The sequence below is a fragment of the Cucurbita moschata genome, unplaced genomic scaffold, assembly GCF_002738365.1.
Source record: "Cucurbita moschata cultivar Rifu unplaced genomic scaffold, Cmos_1.0 Cmo_Scf00027, whole genome shotgun sequence".
NCBI lineage: Eukaryota > Viridiplantae > Streptophyta > Magnoliopsida > Cucurbitales > Cucurbitaceae > Cucurbita > Cucurbita moschata.
Genome location: NW_019268543.1, coordinates 3,151,471 through 3,173,759, shown reverse-complemented (window position 1 = coordinate 3,173,759; position 22,289 = coordinate 3,151,471). Strand labels below are relative to the sequence as shown.

The 22,289-nt window shown below is 34.6% G+C and overlaps 3 protein-coding genes across 5 annotated transcripts; 2 read left to right on the top strand and 1 right to left on the bottom strand.

Moving 5' to 3' along the window:
- The first annotated feature begins 1,098 nt into the window (after window positions 1-1,098).
- On the top strand, window positions 1,099-5,639 carry LOC111462923 (la protein 1). The gene is made up of 10 exons (XM_023106751.1): window positions 1,099-1,228; window positions 1,312-1,390; window positions 1,534-1,686; window positions 2,126-2,268; window positions 2,875-3,023; window positions 3,699-3,800; window positions 3,894-4,305; window positions 4,538-4,685; window positions 5,082-5,163; window positions 5,280-5,639. Exons 1-10 carry the CDS (start codon window positions 1,178-1,180, stop codon window positions 5,383-5,385), a joined length of 1,425 nt encoding a protein of 474 aa, XP_022962519.1. The 5' UTR covers window positions 1,099-1,177; the 3' UTR covers window positions 5,386-5,639.
- A 1,219-nt stretch (window positions 5,640-6,858) lies between these two features.
- LOC111462795 (transcription factor MYB3R-1) lies at window positions 6,859-13,991 on the top strand. 3 transcript variants are annotated; one of them, XM_023106538.1, is made up of 12 exons: window positions 6,859-7,113; window positions 7,607-7,775; window positions 7,932-7,989; window positions 8,296-8,353; window positions 8,891-8,985; window positions 9,098-9,201; window positions 9,436-9,564; window positions 9,764-11,345; window positions 11,438-11,685; window positions 11,833-11,947; window positions 12,288-12,524; window positions 13,712-13,991. In XM_023106538.1, exons 2-12 carry the CDS (start codon window positions 7,699-7,701, stop codon window positions 13,841-13,843), a joined length of 2,835 nt encoding a protein of 944 aa, XP_022962306.1. In that variant the 5' UTR covers window positions 6,859-7,113; window positions 7,607-7,698; the 3' UTR covers window positions 13,844-13,991. The 3 variants fall into 3 exon arrangements, with proteins under 3 accessions (XP_022962306.1, XP_022962305.1, XP_022962304.1); XM_023106537.1 differs by having other exon boundaries at window positions 7,518-7,775; XM_023106536.1 differs by having other exon boundaries at window positions 6,860-7,113; window positions 7,563-7,775.
- A 3,403-nt stretch (window positions 13,992-17,394) lies between these two features.
- LOC111462802 lies at window positions 17,395-21,926 on the bottom strand. The gene is made up of 3 exons (XM_023106547.1): window positions 21,052-21,926; window positions 19,208-19,288; window positions 17,395-18,119 (listed from the first exon to the last, which is right to left on the bottom strand). Exons 1-3 carry the CDS (start codon window positions 21,425-21,427, stop codon window positions 17,698-17,700), a joined length of 879 nt encoding a protein of 292 aa, XP_022962315.1. The 5' UTR covers window positions 21,428-21,926; the 3' UTR covers window positions 17,395-17,697.
- Between the last annotated feature and the right edge of the window lie 363 nt (window positions 21,927-22,289).

The following is a 22,289-nucleotide window of genomic DNA, read 5'->3' as shown; positions in this document are numbered from 1 at the left end:
CTCTTTGAAAAAAAAAAAAAAAAAAAAAAAAAAAAAGCCCCCAAAAAGTTTTCAAAAAATCGCAGAAGTTCCATTTAATCGCTTATTCAAGAATCATCGCCTCCGCTTCTTCTTCTTCTTCAAGGAACCAGCTGGGTTATGGAGAGAATTAGCAGAGAGGAAATTACCATTCTAGCCCTCGGGAAGGAGGAAGAAACTGAAGAGTTTTTGTTCTCGTGAAGGGCAGCTAATTTTTTTTTTTTATCATTTTTTTTTGTCTCTGGTTAGAGAGAGAAAAGGGGTGTTTGGAAACGGGAGATTGTAGGGAGGAGAGAGAAAAATCAATAAACGGTGAGAGATCTGAAATAATGTGACCGACACTTGATAACCGTTAGATCATTTAGAGAAAGATCGAAAACCTTTTTTTTGTTTTCGATCCAAATTAACTGTTGTTGAGTGACAGTGACATTTGTTTTTATTTTTTTATTTTTTTATTTTATTTTTAATGAAATTGTAGTTTGCTATTGTTTTTTTAATGCTAAATTTAATATTCATTTGTGGAAAATTTCAAATTACCCATTTATTTTGTTGGAATAATTTCTACTTTAGAACAAAAAAAATTGCAATTATTTTAATTATCAAACTAACTTTAAAATATATTCAAAATCATCAATATTAAATTAATTTCTTATTTTTTTTATATAACAAATTCTTTAGAAATTATTGGTTAAGGCATATTAATTACCATTCTAAAAATAAAAAATGAAGATTTTATTTTAAAAAAAGATGAAATCTATTGTTATTTTTATGTTTGAAAATAATAAAATAGATAAAGTAATTTTTCCCTTTAATTAAGAAATATAAGAGAAATAATTAATTAAGAAAAACAAGAAAATAGGTCTTAAGTATTTTTTGTCGATATTGAGTATTAAATTAACTAAATGTAATTGTCGAATAAAGTTTTTGAGTTGAACGATAATTTAGCTTGATATCAAAACACAAGGTCTCGGAGGTCTCGCGTTCGAACCAATGTAATTAACATTATTTTGACAATTTATATGAAAATTTGATGTCATTAATATGCAACACCAAGTACAGCTATTATTCCAAGCATAATAAACGAAACCCTACTCTCTGCTTCTTCTCTCTTACCGCGCGCGTTTTTTCTCCGGCTCGAACTTTTTTTTCTTTTTCAATCATGGAGAATTCTTCTCTCGATCAAGAGACCGCGAAGAAAGTTCTTCGTCAGGTTAAATGCGTTCAAAATCTATATTTGATCGAGTTATACTCGATCCTTTTCAAATGCTCATCGGTTTTATGTTTATTTTGCAGGTCGAGTTCTATTTCAGTGACAGTAATCTTCCTAGAGATGGTTTTCTTAAGAAAACTATTAGCGGAATCGCCGATGGAAGTATCCTTCACGTTCTGATCATATGTGTTTTTGCATTTTTCATCTTTGGTTCTGTTTTGTTTGAAAATGTAATTTGGATTAGTGTTATTTTTTTGGATACTCCTTTCGAAGGTTCTTCGTTGTTCTTAACTGTGCAATTACAGTGGTCGATTTGTCTTTGATTTGTACGTTTTCTCGGATGAAAGGACATCTTAAATTGAAGCAGGACGTGAAACCAGAGGAGATTCCAGAAGATACTCTGAAGGCCGTCGCTGAAACTCTAAGAAGCTCCTCAACTATCAAAGTTTCTGAAGATGGTTAGTTCTTTCACAAATAAGTGATGTATTTCGACATTTATCTGAATGCTGAGTAGTTGTGGAATTTTCATTTGTTATTGTGTAGCATGAAATGCGTAGTTTGGAGTTATGGAAAAACCAACGCATTTTCTAGCCATTAGTGCATCGTTATGAATTTATCTATTGCATCACACAATTTCATGAGAGAAGAAGAAAACTACTTAGCAGGAGTAAAAGTTAAGGTTTCAATTTTGTGGACAGGCTGGTCTAAATGTTGGTGTCATCCATCCCGACATAATCATGAAAATAAAATAAATTAACAAATTAAAAAGGTTAAATGTCGTAAGTTTTCATAGACTTTCAGATTATGCTCTATAATTACCTGTTTTATATGATTCCAATTTACACATTGTTCTGGACTATATTATCATTATTTTGAGTTTGGGTTTGTATGGTCCAGGGAAGAAGATTGGTAGAACTACTGAACTCCCAAAGCCTGAAGAGTTAATAGAACAATTGGATGATAAAACCATAGCTGCATCACCGTTTGAATATGATGTCAAGCTTGAAGATGTAGAAGCTTTCTTTAATCAAATTGCAAAGGTAAATATTTTATTCCCAATGTCATTGTCGGTATTGGTATTACTTAATGCAATGTTTTCGTTTCATCATTCGCTCCCGAATGTCCTTAGTTTTAGCTAGATTATCCAAATAGCTCTCTCTCTTCTAAACCCTAAACCCTTCCTACTTAGGTTGTAATATTATCTCCCACTTAATCTAGTTATCGTCCTCGATGAATTTCTTGGGGGCACAATTGCATCATGGATTGTGATACTCTTTCCCACTTAATCTCGGTATCGTCCTGATGACGAACCGAACTTTGGACAGACTGGTAACGGATCTGCTTGAAATAATCATGCTTCAAATGAATATGGAAACTGCGCACTAGTTATATATTATCCCACTGACTGACGATTTGTGGAAGTTTTAAAACATGAAATGCAATTCTATGATTCCTCCCATTTTCCTGGATCTTTAGACCTTAACCTGACTCTTTTGTTATTTTTGTTTTTCATAATACTCAAAATCCTGTTCTAACGGCTCGAATTGGGTCATTATCACGGCCCTTTGTTGGATTCCTATTTATTTATTTATTTATTTATTTTCACTTATATTGCTGAATGTAAGAATTTTCCTACTGTTTTTTAGGTCAACAGTGTGAGGCTGCCGCGCCACGTTGCAGATAAACGGGTTTTCTGTGGAACTGCCTTGGTAGAATTTTCTACCGAGGAAGATGCAGAAAAAGTTTTGAAGGAGAGCTTGCTATATGCTGGTGCCAAGTTAGAATTGAAACCAAAGTAAGTGTGTTTTGAAATACAATAAGCACGCACATCTACATTTTCTTCCTACTCTTTTGCTTCTCAATCAAACGATGAACCTCTAGGTGTATCAGTCATAAACCTCAATTTAAATAAGAAACAATAGTCATAACTTTAAAACCATGCATTATGAATTATAAGAATTATAATTACAATATTAAAACCTTATATCCACAAACTGTTGCAATCTTAGCTTTAGATTAGTTTGTAGATTCTAAACGTTGTAGCCAATCATCAACAGGGTTTGTGTATTCTTTAACCTTTTCTTCTGACCTTTTTAAAAGGCTTAATGGTAAAATAGTTATAGCCTTATAGGCTGGCAAAATGATTAATTGCCAGATTCCATACTATGTTTTGGTTATATCCTTAGTTTACTTCTGTATGTTGAAAATTAGTTATTTTTCTTTTCTTTTTTGCTTCTAGCCATCGTTGAAGTTTATCTAAACCTTAATATCTTCTTATGAGGTGCAAACCTCGAGGCTAAAAAAATGTGCCTTTTCTTAAGACTTTTGCCTTTTAAGAGCTGTTTTTTGTGAACCTTGATGCTATATATGTGTTTGATTACCCAAGCTTCTTTGACAATTTTAAACATGGATTTAATATTCCCTTTGACATATCATTCAATTGCGTTTGTAAAGAATATTTCCATTTCAGGAGGGATTTTGATGCGGAGAGAGCAAAAGAGACAGAGGAGTTCGAAAGTTCACGCGCAAACTCGAGTGCAAACCGCAAGAATAATAATCCCCCAGAATCAAAGTATGTGGTATAGGCTTGTAGCAAGATCCAATATTCTTAGCCATACACACCTCCTTTTTGCACATCACATGATCTTACTCATTGTTATTGCAGCTACCCTAAAGGCTTAATTGTCGCCTTTACATTGAAAAGTGTGTCATCTGGAAGTTCTGCTGAGGAAAATGGATCTCATGGTGTAGCCGCTGATAAGACCGAATGCAAACCAGACGAAAGATTAGATTCCTCAAAGAACGACTCTGAGAAAACGGAGATAATAGGGGAAGAAGCAAATATGAGTAAAGATGAAGAGATTAAGAGTGCTGATGATAACAATGGAGAGGCTGATAAGAAAAATGACTTAGGCAACGAAGAAAGACCCGAAGTGGAAGAGCGGACTACGAATGATACCGTCGATGAACATGAAGAGGATGAAGAAAAACCCACAGCTGCTAAATCCAAAAACAACATGAATGTGGTTTCGCGCGAGGATTTGAAGGTTATTTTTCAGAAGTTCGGAAGCGTCAAGGTATCTCATAGATTCTTCTTCATATATTATGCTTAACAGAATGTTTCAATAACACTTATCTTAAATTTTTTGTTCTCTACTTTTTCTAGTTCAAAGACTGTTTGGACTTTGATCCATGCTCATGACGTTTGTATCACTTTTCTGCTTTCAGTTCTCATATAAAGATAATTTGTTCTGACACATCTGGGTTTTCCTATTTTTCCCCTTCTCTTCTTTGATTCGGATTGTCAAGTTCATCGATTTTAAGATTGGAGACGAGTCGGGCTATATCAGATTTGAAGAGCCTGAAGCTGCCCAGAAAGCTCGTGCGGCTGCAGTACTTGCCGAACAGGGGGGGCTGGTTGTGAAGAGTTTTATAGCCACTTTAGAGCCAGTATCAGGTACCATACAAAGTTTCAATGTTCTCTTAAGTAAAGTAATGTCTATAGTTACTGGCAATGGTTTCTTTCTCTTGTTAATCATGATTGTAAGGAGAATATCTATTAGCAATATCACTTGGCGTAGTTTCTTTTAAAGCTTCTCTAAAGCACAACTAAAATCATCAATGCTGATGAATGTCTTTTCGTCATTCAATGTTAGTATGGTCAATTCATTGCTTGTTTCCATATCCAATTGAGCCTTTTAAACTTGGTATAATTGAATTGGAGGGAGGAGGGATGCTTGTAAAGTTATTATTTTCATGATCTTTGACGAATACCAACTCGGCACGCCTCGTTAGGTTTAATATATATATATAAGTCCCTTTGACAATTTTGGTTAAATTCCTTTGATATCAGGTGAGGCTGAGAAGGAGTATTGGAGGCTACTCCGCAGCAATCAAGAAAAGCATCATCGCGACTTTAAGAGCAACCGTGGAAGGTTTGCTTTGTTTTTCTTTGCTTTATAAACAACTATACTGAAAACTGATAATGGATGTTCGCTTGGTCTCTTACATAATCTTCCATGGTTATCTGCTGCTTGCTTTTTTTCTCTAGGGGTGGTAAATTCAATAGAGGAGGTGGCAAGCATGCTCGGTCGAGAGGGCACGGGCACTGCAACGGCAACGACCGAGGTCGCCCGAATAAAGCACAGAAGGTGTGAGATGCTTGAAGGGTGAAAGCTTGTGTCTTTAATGGCCGCCGGCTCTGCTACAATGAAACACTTCGCATCCGGATCTATCGGTCTTTTACTTCACTTATCAGCCTCATGCTTAGTTTAGGTTTTAATTATTTTTAATATATATATATATACATATATATTAAAAAAATTCCTAGTCTATATCAGTTGAACATAAAAAAAGCTAACCAAAGATTTTCTCGAATATTCATAAATATTTCTAAATTTTGATCTGAAAATGTATATATAAGAATGAATCCTTTTTTAAATTTGTATGCCATTTTTTTAGTAAATGCCCGATTGAAGTGAATAAACTCATCATGTCTACAAATTACATTTCTTTTATCTAAACTATTATAAAATGTAAATTATTTAAAAAATATATATTTTTGCGAGTTATATATATATATATTTATTTATATATAGTAACTTTGGGAAGAAAAATAAACCAATTTTTCTTACTAAAGTATCAATATTTTAGTTTACATTTAAAATATAATAGTGAAAATTACTATGCATTACTTATTCTCTGTCTGAAAGTGTTACATAACACCTTCATATTTATTGTATTAAAAAAGTGTCCAACTATTTAAATATATATATATATATATATATATATGTATATATATATATATGATTATGCATCTAAAATTAATATAGTAATTAAAATTTCATTATTTTTCTTAGATTAATTTTGCTAAGTTGTAATAACATCAATAATCAAGTTTTTAAGAGCTTCTATATTATTCGTTGATGTGATATGTTTGTTGACATAAGCTAATAACTTTCTTTTATATATTATAAGAATTCAAATATGTAGACATAAATATGACATGTTTTGAGCAAAAGAGGGGATATCTCGATCAAGGGGATAACGGAAAACAAGAAAGTCAGGAACGGTAAGGGGGATAACGAAAAACAAGAAAGCGAGGGATGATCAGCGGGAAGCCAAGAACGGAGAGCTTTCCCCTCTTTTCTACCAGACTCTTTGATTTTAAGAATGTAATTTTTTTTAGTGTGTTATGGAAATTGAATATTTGACGTGAAAAAAAGAAAGAAGGAAAGAAATATAGAAAGTCAATTATTATCATGTAATTATTCTTTTTTCTACCATAAAAATTATATAAAATATTACTTCAAATTTAACAAATGCAGTAAAAAAATTTAAAATTTTAGGACAAAATAGATTATTACCATCGCCCTTCACGGACGCATAATTTTGTGTTTAACCTTTAAATAATGAGACAATTAATAGTTTTGCGACGGTAATGAACACACGTTTTTCAAAAGTTTGGACAAAATTAGAAATATATATTAATGTTTTTTAATTGGAAAAAGAAAAAGAAAAAAAAGAAAGATAATTATTAAAATGCCCGTTGAACTTGAACTTTTCGAAAACAACCGATTGGATTTTAGGTACAAAAATGGCTATTTCTCTCATAGGCGTTATATTGAGTACCGTCCACCATTTCAAAAAAAAACTTTCATTGACTTTATAACCATAGGGTTTGAATCTCCCTGACCGCCCTCTTCGTTTTTGAATTTGGCTTCACTCTGATCTCTCTCTCTCTCTCTCTCTCGATTGCGTCTTCTCTCTCGGATCTGCTTGTGCTTGAGGTCTGATCGATTGCCAGGTCGAGGTTTTGAACATCTTCATCTTGTTCATCTGCATTTCTTTGTTAGTGAAGTAGGCGAAGAAGTTTCTATAAGTTTGTAAGTGAACATCTTCATCTTTCTACTGAATTTTCAAGTTCGATGTACTTACGATTTTGAACTCTGTTCAATTGGCGATTTGTATCTACTTCTTTTCGTTTTGTTGATTCAATTATGATTTAGATGATAGTTTGAAAGTGTATTTCTGGAGCATTTCGTTAGTTTAGCTCTAATTCGTATCTGTCGGAGCTTTAACGATTTGGTTCTTTCTGATTTTGAATATGTAAGAGTAAACTCCTGTACTTTGTCTTGGCGGAAATTTGTTTTTGAAACCTAGAAGCCATGGCGTCTTGTGGTTCCTTGCTCATCTTTGAAATTTGAAACTCCTGATTTTCGATTGTAATGGTTTGAGACGACGATTCCGATATAGAGATTTTATAATATTTTCTGTTACTACGCCTCAGGAATTGTGTCTGACGAATTCCATCCTATATGTTCGGTTTCTGCAGTCCATCGGATTTTCGAATGAAAACTAACTGCTGGCTCTTCTTAGGAAGAGTAGAATGATTTGGAGGAAATATTCGGGCGAGAGTTGCAGTGGAGTTGGAGTTAGGCTAGGCAGCTTTAACTGCCTGAGGAAAAACTATGGAAAGTGATCCTCCGGTTTGTACTCGTTCCGATGTGCCTGGCGACAGTGGTCGGAGTATTCAAGCTCTGCACAGGTAATTTCCCTTTCTCTCTTCTAGTTTCGCGACTTCTTCTTCTCCAGTCATTATAGTCCGTTTATCGACACTCCTTGTGTTATAATTTGCTTTGATTGAGAGGTTTAAAGCCATATTACTTATCCAAATTTGTACTCATGATTGAACGATTCCTAGCCGAAGGACAAGCGGCCCTACAAGACGTTCCACCAAAGGCCAATGGACAGCTGAAGAGGTAACCTACTATTTTCCTTTTCCTCTTTTAAGTGTCTTCTTTTTGTTATGATGCAGAAAAACATGTATACATTTTGATTCTTTACAACTATTTTCTTGCTAAAGAAATTTTCTTAATCGTTTTAGGTTTTCTTCATATTCTCATCATTCCTTTCATCTCTATGAAGAGCTAAACCTTCTTCTCTAAATACCATAATTAGTTATTTACGATCTGTAGTGAGTTTTATCTTATTCCTTTGTCTAATCAGTGTTCAAATTCGCTTCCTTATATATCTTAGTCTGTATGATAAACTTCTTTCTTCATTAGGATGAAATCTTGCGGAAGGCTGTCCAACGTTTCAAAGGCAAGAACTGGAAGAAAATTGGTAATGGTTATTTTTTTTCCTTGTACAATTATTGTTGCCTATACTTTAACCACTCCTCTTACTAATTAATCATTTGTACGTTGTGGAATTCACATATTGGTGAGGTTATCAAACTTGTTTAGATCCTTCAGTGAAGTGTCACTCTACCTAATATTAGAGAACCATTAATTACTTGTAAGAAAACCTGCTCATTGCACTACTAGCAGTAATGAGGAAGCTAAAAAGTATTTGATATAGTATTTTAGTCTTACGTAGAAAACCTGCTCGTTAAAGTTTACTTCATGATATTGTGCATGGAATTGTAGCTTGGAGGGTTATAGAAAGCAGAGTCTCAGCAAATTCAAGGGTCGTCTGTAGCATGCAATTGTTATAGGATATTGATATTTCAATCTTGATAGTTGATATTTGTCGAACCATACCTGCTCATGATCGTTTGCATCGACGCTTTCTTTCTTGCCATTCAATGGCTTTTTATTGATCCTAGCAGTTTGATGTCCTATAAGCCAGATGCCTAATCTCATATTTAATTGTATGTAGCGGAATGCTTCAAGGATCGAACTGATGTGCAATGTCTACATAGATGGCAGAAGGTTTTGAATCCAGAACTTGTCAAAGGTCCATGGTCTAAAGAGGTTGTCTGTCCATTACAGTAATTATTGTTTGTATTTATCTCTTTATAAACATGTCAGTTGATGCATAATTTTCTTTCATGAACTGATTAATTTATTTTGGGAATTGTTTTAGGAAGATGAAACAATTGTTGAATTGGTGCAAAAGTATGGACCTAAGAAATGGTCCACCATAGCACAACACTTACCTGGACGTATTGGTAAGCAATGTAGGGAAAGGTATGATTAAAAGCACCTTTACTCTTACTTCCTGAAGTTAACCGTGGTGGAATGTTTCACTACTAAACTCTGAAGTCCTTGTTTTCGTCTTTTTCACTTTCTGTTCTAACTCTAAAGTTCTTGTTTTACATATATAGTAATTTGTTTTGTGGGGCCCGTTTATCGCTTAACTTTGTCTAGGCATTCTTTTTTTGGTAAAATCTTTACATTAACTCAAACTTTTCAATTAATCAGGTGGCACAATCACCTAAATCCAGCCATAAACAAGGAGGCGTGGACACAGGAAGAGGAGTTGGCACTCATTCGTGCTCATCAAATATATGGAAATAGATGGGCAGAGCTAACGAAATTCTTGCCTGGCAGGTTAGCAAATAGATGCTCAGATTTTCAGTATATTTCTTTCACAAAGAGCGCTTCTGTGTTATGAATTGTTACTTGCATGTTGCTTATAACTCCCTTTGAGATTCTTCATGTTCATTGATGTAATGTTTTGCTTTAGTGCATTTCATCTTCAGCACTGCTGAAATAACCATCAGAGTGATATATACTTGATTGTCAACAGGACAGACAATGCTATAAAGAACCACTGGAATAGTTCTGTGAAAAAGAAGTTGGATTCTTACTTGGCCTCCGGTTTACTTGAACAGTATCAACCCCTGCATCATCATGCACTGCAATCAAGCCTACCCATTCTTTCATCTTCAAGGGTGCAGAGCAGTATAGATGATAGCTGTCTCAGAGGGACAGAAACAGAGGACATATCTGAAGTCACTCAAACTTCAGCTACTGTTCCACGCACGAAAGAGGAATGCCAATTGGCTGAAGATGTTCTTATAAAAGAGGAAACAAACTCGACACCACATTGTCTAGAGCAATATCATGGTTCTTTGGATGACATCACGTTTTCGATTCCTGAAATGCTCCGTGAATTGGGTTGCTATGCGAAACCACCTAACCAAAATTTGTCACAGGATTGCAGAACTTCATCAACTGGAGATAACCAATATAATTTGTACGAGTTGCCAAATATTTCTTCACTGGAATTAGGTCAAGAGTTGCCACAGTTTCAAGCAATTGGATCTCAGGAAGCAGAGAATATATCCCATCAAACTTCTGCTGGATTGAGCGCATCTACTGTCGAAAATATGGACAGGGCTTCAGATAAACCTGAACATATGCTGATATCTGATTATGAATGTTGCAGGGTCCTTTTTTCAGATGCAATAAACAATGAATCTTTTCTTTCAGAAAGTACAACGGATGCCCGAGACATGGTTGAACCGAGTGGATATGCACATCCTTTGCAGTGTCGATCATCATGCACCGAAATGCCAGAAAGTAATAGAAACTTATCATTGCAATCAGAGGTTCTGGATAACTCATGCTCTGAACGTTTTCTAGCTCCTCTCTTGGTTTCTGCTCATGATGATACTTATGTATATACCAGTGAAACCAGTCATTTATTTGAATCTCTCGAACAAGAGCTTGTAGGTGATGGACAAAATGGCTTTATCTACACCAATGAATCTGCCAACTCTCCTCCGAACGACGGTTTAAAGAACACAGAACTCCATAAGCAGCAGGGTTCAAAGGATTCATCAAAGCTTGTTCCTGTAAATACTTTTAGTTCAGAACCAAAAACTGCAGAAAGTTTTCCTTCATTTAGTGGAAGAGAGAATACTCATTCAGATCAACAGGACCTTAGAGCTCTTTGTTATGAGCCTCCTCGGTTTCCAAGCCTGGATGTTCCATTCCTTAGCTGTGATCTTGCACCATCCGCCAGTGATATGCAGCAAGAATATAGTCCACTTGGTATTCGTCAACTTATGATGTCTTCTATGAACTGTCTTACGCCATTTAAGCCATGGAACTCACCGTCCCGTGATGATAGTCCCATTGCTGTGCTGAAAAGTGCTGCTAAAACATTCACTAATACTCCATCAATTTTGAAGAAACGCCATAGAGAGCTCTTATCTCCTCTATCCGAGAAACGATGCGACAAAAAGCAAGAAATTGATGTTGGCATTAGTAGAACATCGCAGAGTAACCCAATCAATTCTAGAAACTCTGAAGACAAGGAAAATATCAGTCCAGATAGCTGCAGTTTCCAGGAGAACAAAATGCAAGAACTGGTTGGCCAAATAGTGAGTTGTGTTCTATGTTTTCTTCTCAAATTATCTTTGATTGACTCATAAAATCACCACAAGAGAGTCACCCTTCAAATCCCATTACGCAGGTCCAACAGCCTTCACGTATTCTTGTTGAATGTGATTCAAATGACGAAATTTCTGAAATTCCGTGTAGTAGAACCTCAACAGCTTTACAAGATCAAGAGTTCCCGAAATTCTCTAACGACCATTGTGCAGTTGCAAACTGTTCTGTTGCCGGAACGAGCCACGGAAGCCGTCCTCCAACCGCAACGGTGCCCCCTGAGGTTATTGGTGATAATGCCTCGAAGGAGTCCTCTATTGAACCCGCAACCATGTAAGATTTACTTTAGAACAGTTTTAATTGCTTCATCTTTCAAAACAATTATACTTTATGATGCCATCTTGCATAAATCCTTTTATCCATGGCGTTTTAAGTTGGAGTTTACTATATGGCCTCTCAGTTGACGATGTTTGTTTCTAGATTCGGTGGAACTCCATTCAATAGGAGCATTGAATCTCCTTCAGCATGGAAGTCTCCCTGGTTCATCAACTCTTTTCTATTTGGTTCAAGAATGGACACTGATGTACCAATGGAGGTATCACTATTGTATTATTATTATTTTTTCTTAAATTACAAAATTAGTTTTGAATTTTTCATAATTACGGGTTTTGGATTTCAACTTTTATGTCCAAAAATGTCGAACAGGTTCTTAAATCTAACTAGCCTAATATATTATAGATGTCCTCTACGTGCTCAAATGATCAGAAACCTATTCATTTTATAAAATTAATGAATAGATAAAAAAATTTGTTAGACACAAAATTAAAAATGATTTCAAAAACTCATTTTTAACCATTTAAAGACTTATATTTGATACACTCATATTTTTATTTGTTTTAAGAGTCTCCTATTTTATGTTTGGAATGTGTTTGCAGGAAGTTGGATACTTGATGAGCCCAGGCGATAGGAGCTACGATGCAATTGGGCTAATGAAACAGGTAGGCGAGCACACTGCCGCTGCGTGTGCGAATGCTCAGGAGGTTCTGGGAAATGAAACGCCACAATCCTTATTGAAAGGAAGACGTGGGAAATATGAGAACCAGAACAAGGAAAAGAGTCATTTAAGCAACTCACTACAAGGGGTCCGTTCCACTTTGACGCTGGATATTATGGTACGTTCTCTCTCTCATTTATCAGCCCATTCTGCCTATTATTTTAAATTTTCAATTAATTTAGATGTTTACAAATTAGTTAATGATAAATTTTCATGACAAAATAGAAATTTAGCAATGTAGGAGAGAGTTTCTAAGTTCTCAAAAATGTTAATAATTTTTTCTTTCTATTTTTCAAAAGCGAAGTTTAAACCAAGACATTTTGTTTGTTTTGGCTTTCTTACCTATTTTGTAAAAAGATTTTAAAAAACCAAGACAAATTTTCAAAACAAGTTTATTTATTGTACTTTAAAAATTAAAATCTAAAGTTTTGACAACCTAAAAAAAATAGTTTTAAAATTTTATTTTCATTTTTATTATTTGCCTAAAAATTTAGTTTCAAATCGCCAGCTTTTAAAATTTTTATTTTGTTTTCGAAATTTCATATAGAATTTATCTGTACTTTTTTAAGCTTAGTTATAATAAAACCAAAATAGTTATCAAAAAGAAATGAGTAAAAATTTTAATTTTTGTCTTAGCTTTTAGATTGAAATGTTTTAAAATAAGACTAAATCAGAAACCAAAAAACATACAATTAGCTATTACATTTATAGTTCACGTTTTCAAATATACAAATAATTTACAAATCTAACAAATTTACAAATAAGACTTAACAAAACGTACCTCTAAGTTGATAGTTTGATTTTCATTTCTGTAATTGTCAAACTAAAATTAAAAAGAACATAGAAATTAGTACTTGCCCTGACATATTTGAAGAACCTTGTGTTATGTAATTTTCCTAAAAACATAAAAGTAATGAAATTTAAAAATATTTTTTTCCTCAATTCATTTTATCATTTCAATTAAAAATTTTATTTATAGCTTTTACCTTTGTACAGATGCTTTTGAAATCTTTAAATCTTTACTTGTGGTCAACTGTTTATAAAATTAGTTCTCAAAAGTGACATATTGAATAAATTCTTCTAAAAATAAATGTTTTTTTTTTAATTTTTTGTTTTTTCTATCGGTATGTATGTGTGCGAGAGTATAAAATGTCTCCTGGTAAATTTTTTTTTTTAATAATTTTAGAAAATCGTGTCGTAGAATTAAGAAACAGAAGGTTGTGATAAATTTTGTGCAAAATTATTACTTTAAATGAGGAATAAATTTGACATTACCAAAGACGGAGTAACCCCGAATTTGTGCAGACGGAGCGACGGATTCTGGACTTCAGCGAATGTGGGACACCTGGCAAAGCGACAGAAAACGGAAAATCCTCTACGGCAACGGCTAGGAGCTTCTCGAGCCCCTCTTCTTACTTACTAAAGGGCTGCAGATAGAAATTTCAAAAGGCTTATTTATTCCATCAAATGTATGTTGTTGTTTATGATTTGTGTTTGTATGTGTCTTTTAAACGGGGAAAGGACAAACATATTGTATTCTTTATTACATAACATAGATAAAAATATATGTTTACAATTCAGCGAAGTAACCCACTTCAAAATTAATAAGTCCATAAACTAAAACTTTTCGGGTAGTATCTAACATGTTTTTGGGCTTTCAATTCAAAATTAATAAGTCCATAAACTAAAATTTTTTGGGTAGTATCTAACATGTTTTTGGGCTTTCAATTTTGAGTTTTTTTTTTGGACAAATTCAAAATTTAAAAACATGTGTATGCCTTCTCGGAAAAACTATTTTCAATGTCAGAGATTTTTAAATTTGAAGATAAAAAAATAATGTTGACTTTTAATTGCACATTTAGCCCTTTCATGTGTCATATATTTCAACGATGGTAGTTTTGTTTAATATTGTCACATAGCTAAATTTTGTGCTCGTACCTCTTAAGATGACTTTCGGACCCCATTATTGCAACTCTTTGCTCACCTTGTTGGTGCCCATAGGAATTCAGCTCCTTCTCCGTAAGTACCAGTCATCAGGTCCTCTCTTATCAAATTAATCATGGAGTACATCAAGCTTATCAATTACACAAAAGAGGTTTAATTTTGTGTCTAATTAATCTTTTAGTCTCACTAAATATTGTATCGAAAGGTTAGAAGATTTAGAGACAAATTAAAAAATTTAAATATGTATTAGACACTTTAAAACTTTAAATTTCTTTTAGACACAATTAAAAGATTAAAAAATTATTAGAAGAGGCAAAATTGAAATAAAACCTATTACACTTTAAAATATCCTTAAGATAAAAGACTCCAAAAATTTAATAACTAAACTGTTAATTTAATTTAAATTTAGACATTTTTTTTAATAAAATAACCTAAATTCTTTGTAAGAGGATTACTTTTTTATAGCTTATCAGAGATTTCAACATTACAACATTACAAGAGAAAATTCAAGAATTCAATATAAGAAGAATTCAATATAAGGGAATCAGTTCACTTGTGGTTAAACTAGATTTTCTATTTTATACAAAAGTCAATTCATTGGATATAGATATTCAGAATTAAATAGTAAAAAAAAAAAAAGAAGTTAAATTTCAGTAGCTCTAGATTCCATCTACGAAGAAATCACATTTTTATATGTTTGAAATTGATCAATTCCATGAATTTATAAATGACATCGTACCATACTCATTTAATCTATCAAATCAACTTCATAGAAGATGACATTCATGTAATTAAATGCATATTAGACGTTTTAAGTTTGAATTTATAAAATAACTTTTCTTAACCATTTCAAACTTATTGAGTGTTTATATCTAAGTTGTTTAGGTTAACTGTGGGATAAAACAATCAAATAAAATGTTAAAAAGTCAGTAAGTTAAAGGTTTTTAGCAATCTTTTTGATTAATACAACATATCTAAGAATAAAATTGAAGCAAACAAGGTTATAAAAAAAAATTCATATTTTGTAGTTTTTATTAATACAACACTTTTCAACTTTATCTTTCTTTTTTACAATGATATTTCATATTTTGTAGTTTTTTTTTTATTATTATTATTTAGCAAAAAAAAAAAAAAAAAAAGATTTTGAGGCTTATGGCCAAAGAAATAAATAATTGTTCATATCATAAAAAAAGTGTAAAAAGGAAAAATACTTAGTTGAAGTTCATTACCTGTTAAATTTTCACCAATTCTCCACCGGGAAGCCATGCCGGAGTATGACTTTCAGTTCGTTTCCTTTAGCTGAAATTTCGAATGGCTGTTGCTGCATTATAATCACATTTGATAGAATTACAAATATAGCTATATCATTTAGTTTATAAGGCTTACCTTCTTGCAAGTAATGCCACCAAAATTGAGGTCAATTGGATCCAGACAATGAGATATGTCATAAACGACCGCCGGTAGTAAAAATGAAAACCTATTAGCGAACTACAAAAAGTGAATTAGTTGTGATAAATTCGTGTAGTATACCGCAAAAGAGAACAGTTATGATTTCATGGAGAAATCGAAAGAGCTGTAGAAGTTGTATTAATTCTGGAAAATTCGCATCTCATAAACTGTTTTTGACTAACATTTTGCCTCTTCTTCTACATTCGGATTAACGAAACTAGTAACGATTAGAAGAGAGAATATCGAGAGAATCCACCTAAATATACAGTAAAAAACCTTTCCGCTTTCTGCCGTCTTATTGTTGTTTTCAGATGAGGCAAACTTTAGATCAAGCAGCTAGAACCGGAGAAAAGAACAGAGAAATCAATCCGATAAGGATCATGTACTCAATAATCTTGGTAGAATAATAAAGAAAGATGACTACGATCGTCTTCCATCAAATTTAAGGCACAAGAAATCCACATTATCTCACTTATTTTTTCAATTTCCACTGATTCGAAGTTGAAAATAGGAAAATAAATCAAGAACCGAGACAGGAAAGGGAAAACAAAAACGATTTAGGTAAGAAGAAAAGGAAAAAAAAAAAAAAAAATCTAAACTCCTATAGTCCTATTCGATGAGTGTGTTCATAATCGAGCAGAGGAGACATATTTGATCAGATTTAGAGATAGCGAAATAATGCAAACCTGCATCACGAAGATGAACTCGTACGAACAAAGAAAGCAGAGATTGAAATTGAAACTGCAAAAATTCCAGAAATCTGCATCGAGAGAAGTAGAGACGAACTCTTGTGAAAACGTCCATCAGAGATCCTCCCGTTTCCACCAATGCGTTCCGAATACTCTCCGTCTTTTGACAACCCACACTCACAACGGTTCGGAAACGGCAGTTCATCTCAAGTTAAAACACGCCTTTTATACTCACTTTTTTTAACCTGACGCCCATCTGAAATTTTCTTTTAGCGAAAATATCTCAGTTTATTTCAAACTTCCGAAAATGTATTAAAATAATACTCATATAATTCATACTATGATTTTAATTTTGATTATATACATATATTAAATTTGTAATTTCAATTTTAAAGCTTAGAAAATGCCAATTTTTCTAATTAAATTTGGTGAATCTCGTGAAAGAGCTAAAAAAAACAACACACTTTGGTTCAAAAAACTATACACTTTGGTTCGAGAGGATAATCACCCACTCCAAGACTAAGACACAGCCCAAACTCCTACGAAAGACAGCAATGGAAAATTTTCCGCAATGGGCAAAAGCCCAACAAAGCAACGCCACGTGGAGGTAGAAAGCCTACAGGTCGTGAACTTCTTTTCCCAGAGAAGCAATTTCTTTAGTCTATCAAGAGCCAAAACTTGTTGAGTGAGAGCAAGAGAAAGAAAGGACGGGGAACAACCATGCATGGTACTTCTCGACCATGTCTTCAAGGGACAGTCGACTCAGGAATGCTCACGGGTTTTTTAAATAAATTCTGAAGCATCAAAGCATTAATGGAATACATTATGATAAAAATAATCTTTTAAGGGATGAGATTAAAAAAGAAAAATAATTTTTTTAATGGAGTTAGGAAAGGTCCTGAGCGATAGAAACAAAGCCATAAAAAGATGGTTACAGAGAAAAGTTAAATAAAACCTAAAAGGAGAAAATTTCAACAAGTTCTTTCATCACTCTGCTCCTCAAAAGAGTGCTGCAAGGAGAGAATCGAGCAATTCTGTAGACTATTCACAAGTTATCAAGATTATGGAAACAGATGATGAAACCAAATCTCAACAAAAACAGCCCTCCCTCCAATCCCCGTCGGTATCGAGTATATCTTTATATGGCTGCAACGGATTCTCAACGAACCGAAATTTACCTGTCGTTTCCTGTATCGAAGGAAAATTTTATCACACAATGTGCCTGTTTGAGTTAGCATGGTTCGTATGGGATGCTACTTCATCATAGCTATCGGGTTCATCTTCTTCATCAGAGGATAAGAGAGAAGATCCCATCCAAGCTTTGAATCCTTCATTGACTCGCCTTTCGACATCCGGGGAGATTTCCAAAGGATTTGCTACCAACATTTCCAGGCCGAGGTTTCTTCCACCGAGGTCTCCCTCACCGAGAATTGTAGCTGCTTTTCGTCTTAAGAAAAAGGCAGTTCCTCCATAGAGAATAACTAGACCCCATGATGAGATCTCATAGCACCAAAACAGGGGCACAGAGCAGCTGCCACCCAAGGTGAGAAGACTTGAACCAAGAAATAGTGCCAAGAGGCCAAATATGATGGCAAAGATAACATTTAGGATGGTAAGACAGCGAACGCCACCTACAAATAGCCACATAAAATAAATCTATAAATCTATAAATGAAAATTTCAACATGTACAGACTAACACTTTTTCTTAGTACGACATTTGTTTTGGGGTATGAAGATTTAATCCTCCAACTTCGAGTAAAAGAGTATATGTAACGGTCCAAGTCCACCGTTAGCAGATATCGTTCTCTTTGGACTTTCCCTTCCGGGCCTCCCCTCAAGGTTTTTAAAACACGTCTGTTAGGGAGAGATTTCCACACCCTTATAAAGGATGCTTCGTTCTCCTCCCCAACCAATGTGGGATCTCACAACAATCCACCCCCTTCGGGGCCCAGTATCCTCGCTCTCTCTCAGATCGATGTGGGACCCCCCAATCCACCCTCTTTCGAGGCCTAGCATCCTTGTTGGCACACCGCCTCGTGTCCACCCCCCTTTGAAGCTCAGCCTCCTAACTGGCACATCGTCCGAAGACTCTGATACCATTTGTAATGACCCAAGCCCTTTGCTAGCAGATATTGTCCTCTTTGGGCTTTCCCTTAAAACGTGTCTACTAGGAAAAGGTTTCCACACTGTTACAAAGGATGCTTCGTTCTCCTCCCCAACCGATGTGGGATCTCACAGTATATGTCAATCACGATTGAGCTATGCTCACGTTGACAATCACGTGGGACACTTTTTATCATATTATATTTAACAAGAAAATAAGTTGCGGATGAAATGGAAGGGTTGCTTTTGCCCCTACACCAAGAAGAGGGGAGACAATAGTGAAACCAGAAAACTGAAAAGCATCAAGCCCTCAAATTAACTAAAACTAGAAGAAGACGGAATAAAATAAGCCAGCCAAGCAGGGGACAAGACAATGCATTTTCACACCAAAAGGCAGTATGAAATCTCATATTATTTCAAAAAATAACAACATAAACCAAATAGAAAAATAAAATTTCTTTAGGCATTGAAAATTCAATAAAGCAGCAAGGCAAAATCCAAACTCGAAAAGCTTTTAAACTAACATAATTCCTTCTATTATAACATCCATAATTAATGATAATAAATGACATGTTGACTTACAAAAGCTGATAAGGAGATAAGATAGGGCTTTACCTCTCCTCGATGCACAGTAGCTATTCTCAACTACCTTCAAGCAACCGTGTCTAGTTGGAGCAGAATAAGCAACAGCTATGCCTGCAATGTAAAGTTAATTGATTCAGAAGATGGTAGAAAGTAACCCAACACCTTTAGTGATAATTGCAATCTTAAAACAAAATAAATTTGTAGATTTCAAACAAAGGAAGGTCTGAAGTCTGATTGTGGACATCATGATAACAAATATATGGCACCCACTAAATGATCCAAGTCAACCAATTATAGGGATCAACACCGACTTCCATTAGCCCGTCTCTGACTGCCGTAATCGGCAAGTCATCTAAAAATTAAGAATATAACATTTCCAGAGCTTTGTTTCTAAGGTAGAATGTAGCACAAACCAATACGCAAACAATCTAAACTCTCCAAACAAAGTTTCAGTACAAACATCTGAGTAGTGACTCGGAACACAAGAGGCTCGATTATAAAGAAAAAAATGGAAACAAAAAACTCTTTTATGGGAGGGTGGGAAAGGGGTAAGCTAAGAAATAAAATGGCATGATTCCTATACAGACAAAGGATTATCCTCAAGTTTGCATTTCACAGAGATGACAACTCGTCTTGTATATATATATATTTTTATTCAGTATTTTTCCCGTCAAAATATCCCCCCAACACAGTAAATGGTGCAAATGAAACAACACAGATTGCATTCTCTATTTCTTTCTTTGGGACCCTTGCATGTTGTCATCTCCTTTGGCATTATAAGAATGCATAACAAAATTAACAATGAGAGAACACTAAACGGCTAAGACCATAGATAAAGGAAAAGCTAGGTAGACTTCTATTTATAGTACCAATATAACAACCCAAGCCCATCACTAGCACATATTGTCCACTTTGGCCTGTTACGTATTGTTGTAGGCTTCACGATTTTAAAACATGTGTACTAGAGAGAAGTTTCCACACCCTAATAAGGAATGTTTCATTCCCCTCTCCAACCGATATCGGATCTCACAATCCACCCCCTTCGGGTCCCAACGTCCTCGCTGGCACACTGCCCGGTGTCTGACTCTAATACCATCTGTAACAGCTCAAGCCTACTGCTAGCAGACATTGTCCGCTTTGGCCCGTTACGTATCGCCGTCAGCCTCACGATTTTAATACGTGTCTACTAGGAAGAGGTTTCCACATCCTTATAAGGAATGTTTCATTCCCTCTCCAATCGATGTTGAATCTCACAACCAATGCTCACCCTACTATTAAAGTAATTGCATATGTCTCCCCCAGCAGGTGTAAGGAAAAGCCACCAACACAACAGAAGTTTATATCTAAAATATAGATGATGGTTCTATCAAATGGAAGTTTATATGTAATTAGGGTACAGGATTGGTGCATAGCTGGGTAACCATTGATGTAAAGATAAAAATAAACAGTCAAAGAATTCTAATTCAATAAACGTTAATACGAAAATAATTGCAAATCAATCGTCCTTAGTCATCAGCAATCACATCGTGATGACTAAGTTTTTTCACGACATATTGCCTTAAAGGAAATCATCCAGCCTTTCTCCCATAAGCTTCCTCGAAGGTAATCACTGTTAATTTATCCTATATGATAACAAGTCATTGAATCTCTTAGCCAAGTTTCAATCTTAACCCATTACAGAAACTAATCAAATTTTAGTCCCTAATTCTTCAACTAACGAGAAACAAGTCAAAATCAATCATAATCAAGAACAAGTCCTCTGTTGTCCAATTCACTCGCAACGAGTCAAAATCTTACTGATTGAACAAAAGAATCTAAAAATCTCGGAATCAAAATTTTCTGCTAACGCTTAAAATGTAGAAAGACTTTCTTACCTGCAATAAGATAGACAACCGATGCAAGAAATGCGAATGCTGAGGGGATGAACACGAGCATCCAAAAATAGTCCACGATTTCTTGATTGGTAAGGTAAAAAGCTCCAACAAAATGATCAGAATCGCCTCCTTTCCCGTTCATAGGGAGAGGCTGAAGCCTCCTGTCACTGCAGAACGGTCTATTTCCAATGTCGCCGGGGAAGACTATTTTCAAACTGATAGTAGAGCATACAATGATTGCGAGCCCTATCAAAACCACAAAAGCCATTACCAGCGGTTTCTGAATCTTGCCCCAAGCTTTTTCTTCTTCGCGAAGATTCTCATACTCGTGCTTCGGCATGAACGCCTGGCGAAGCGCGTCTCCAATAATTGCCATTCGAGCCAGAAAGAAAAATCTTCGTCGCGCAAAATCGAACTCAACACCAATCAGGAAAATACCTAACTGAACAGAAATCTACTTTTCAGAACCCTAAATCTTCACATTTCGCATATAAAATGGATCACACAAACCATCGATGTACATCCAGCCAGAATAAGTACCGTAATTACAACTACTTAGCAGAAAGCTTTGGCGAAATACCAATAAATTGTGGTTTCCCGAAAAGAAAATCGAAATTCAATCTTGGTTCAAGAACCTTCTGATGATCTCCGATGGACCCTAATTGAAATAGCGGTGGACGAGGAAATGCTTGCTTGCTGGAGAGATTGAAAGAGAGGAAGTGGTGAACTGGTCGCGTAGCTTACAGGTTAGATCTGCAATTTACAATCGCCAACAAATGTGGCACGATATTCGGGATTTGGCGGTTCTGTGTGCAATGATCGGCGACTTCCGGCAACCGCATCGTTAATGTTTTATTATCATTATTTTTTTTTCTTTCTTAACTATGGAAATTACCCTTTTTATTAAAATAAATAAATTAAAAAATACTCGTTAGTATATTTACCGTTCATAAAGCAAATACAGGTCGAGACTTTGAATCAGATGTTTGAGGAAAACCAAAGAACATAACCAAAATTGTAGAAATATAGATGTTAAATCTTTTTGCCGTTTAAAATTAGTCTGTTTCTTGTGGTCAAGGAAGGAGGTTATCCCAATTATCGATATATTCCTTTACCAACTTTTTTTTTCTACCGTTGATGATTGGTCGTTTTTGTTGACTTTTGATGAGATTTTTTTTTTTTTTTTTTTTTTTTTTTTTTTTTTTTTTTTTTTTTTTTTTTTTTTTTTTTTTTTTTTT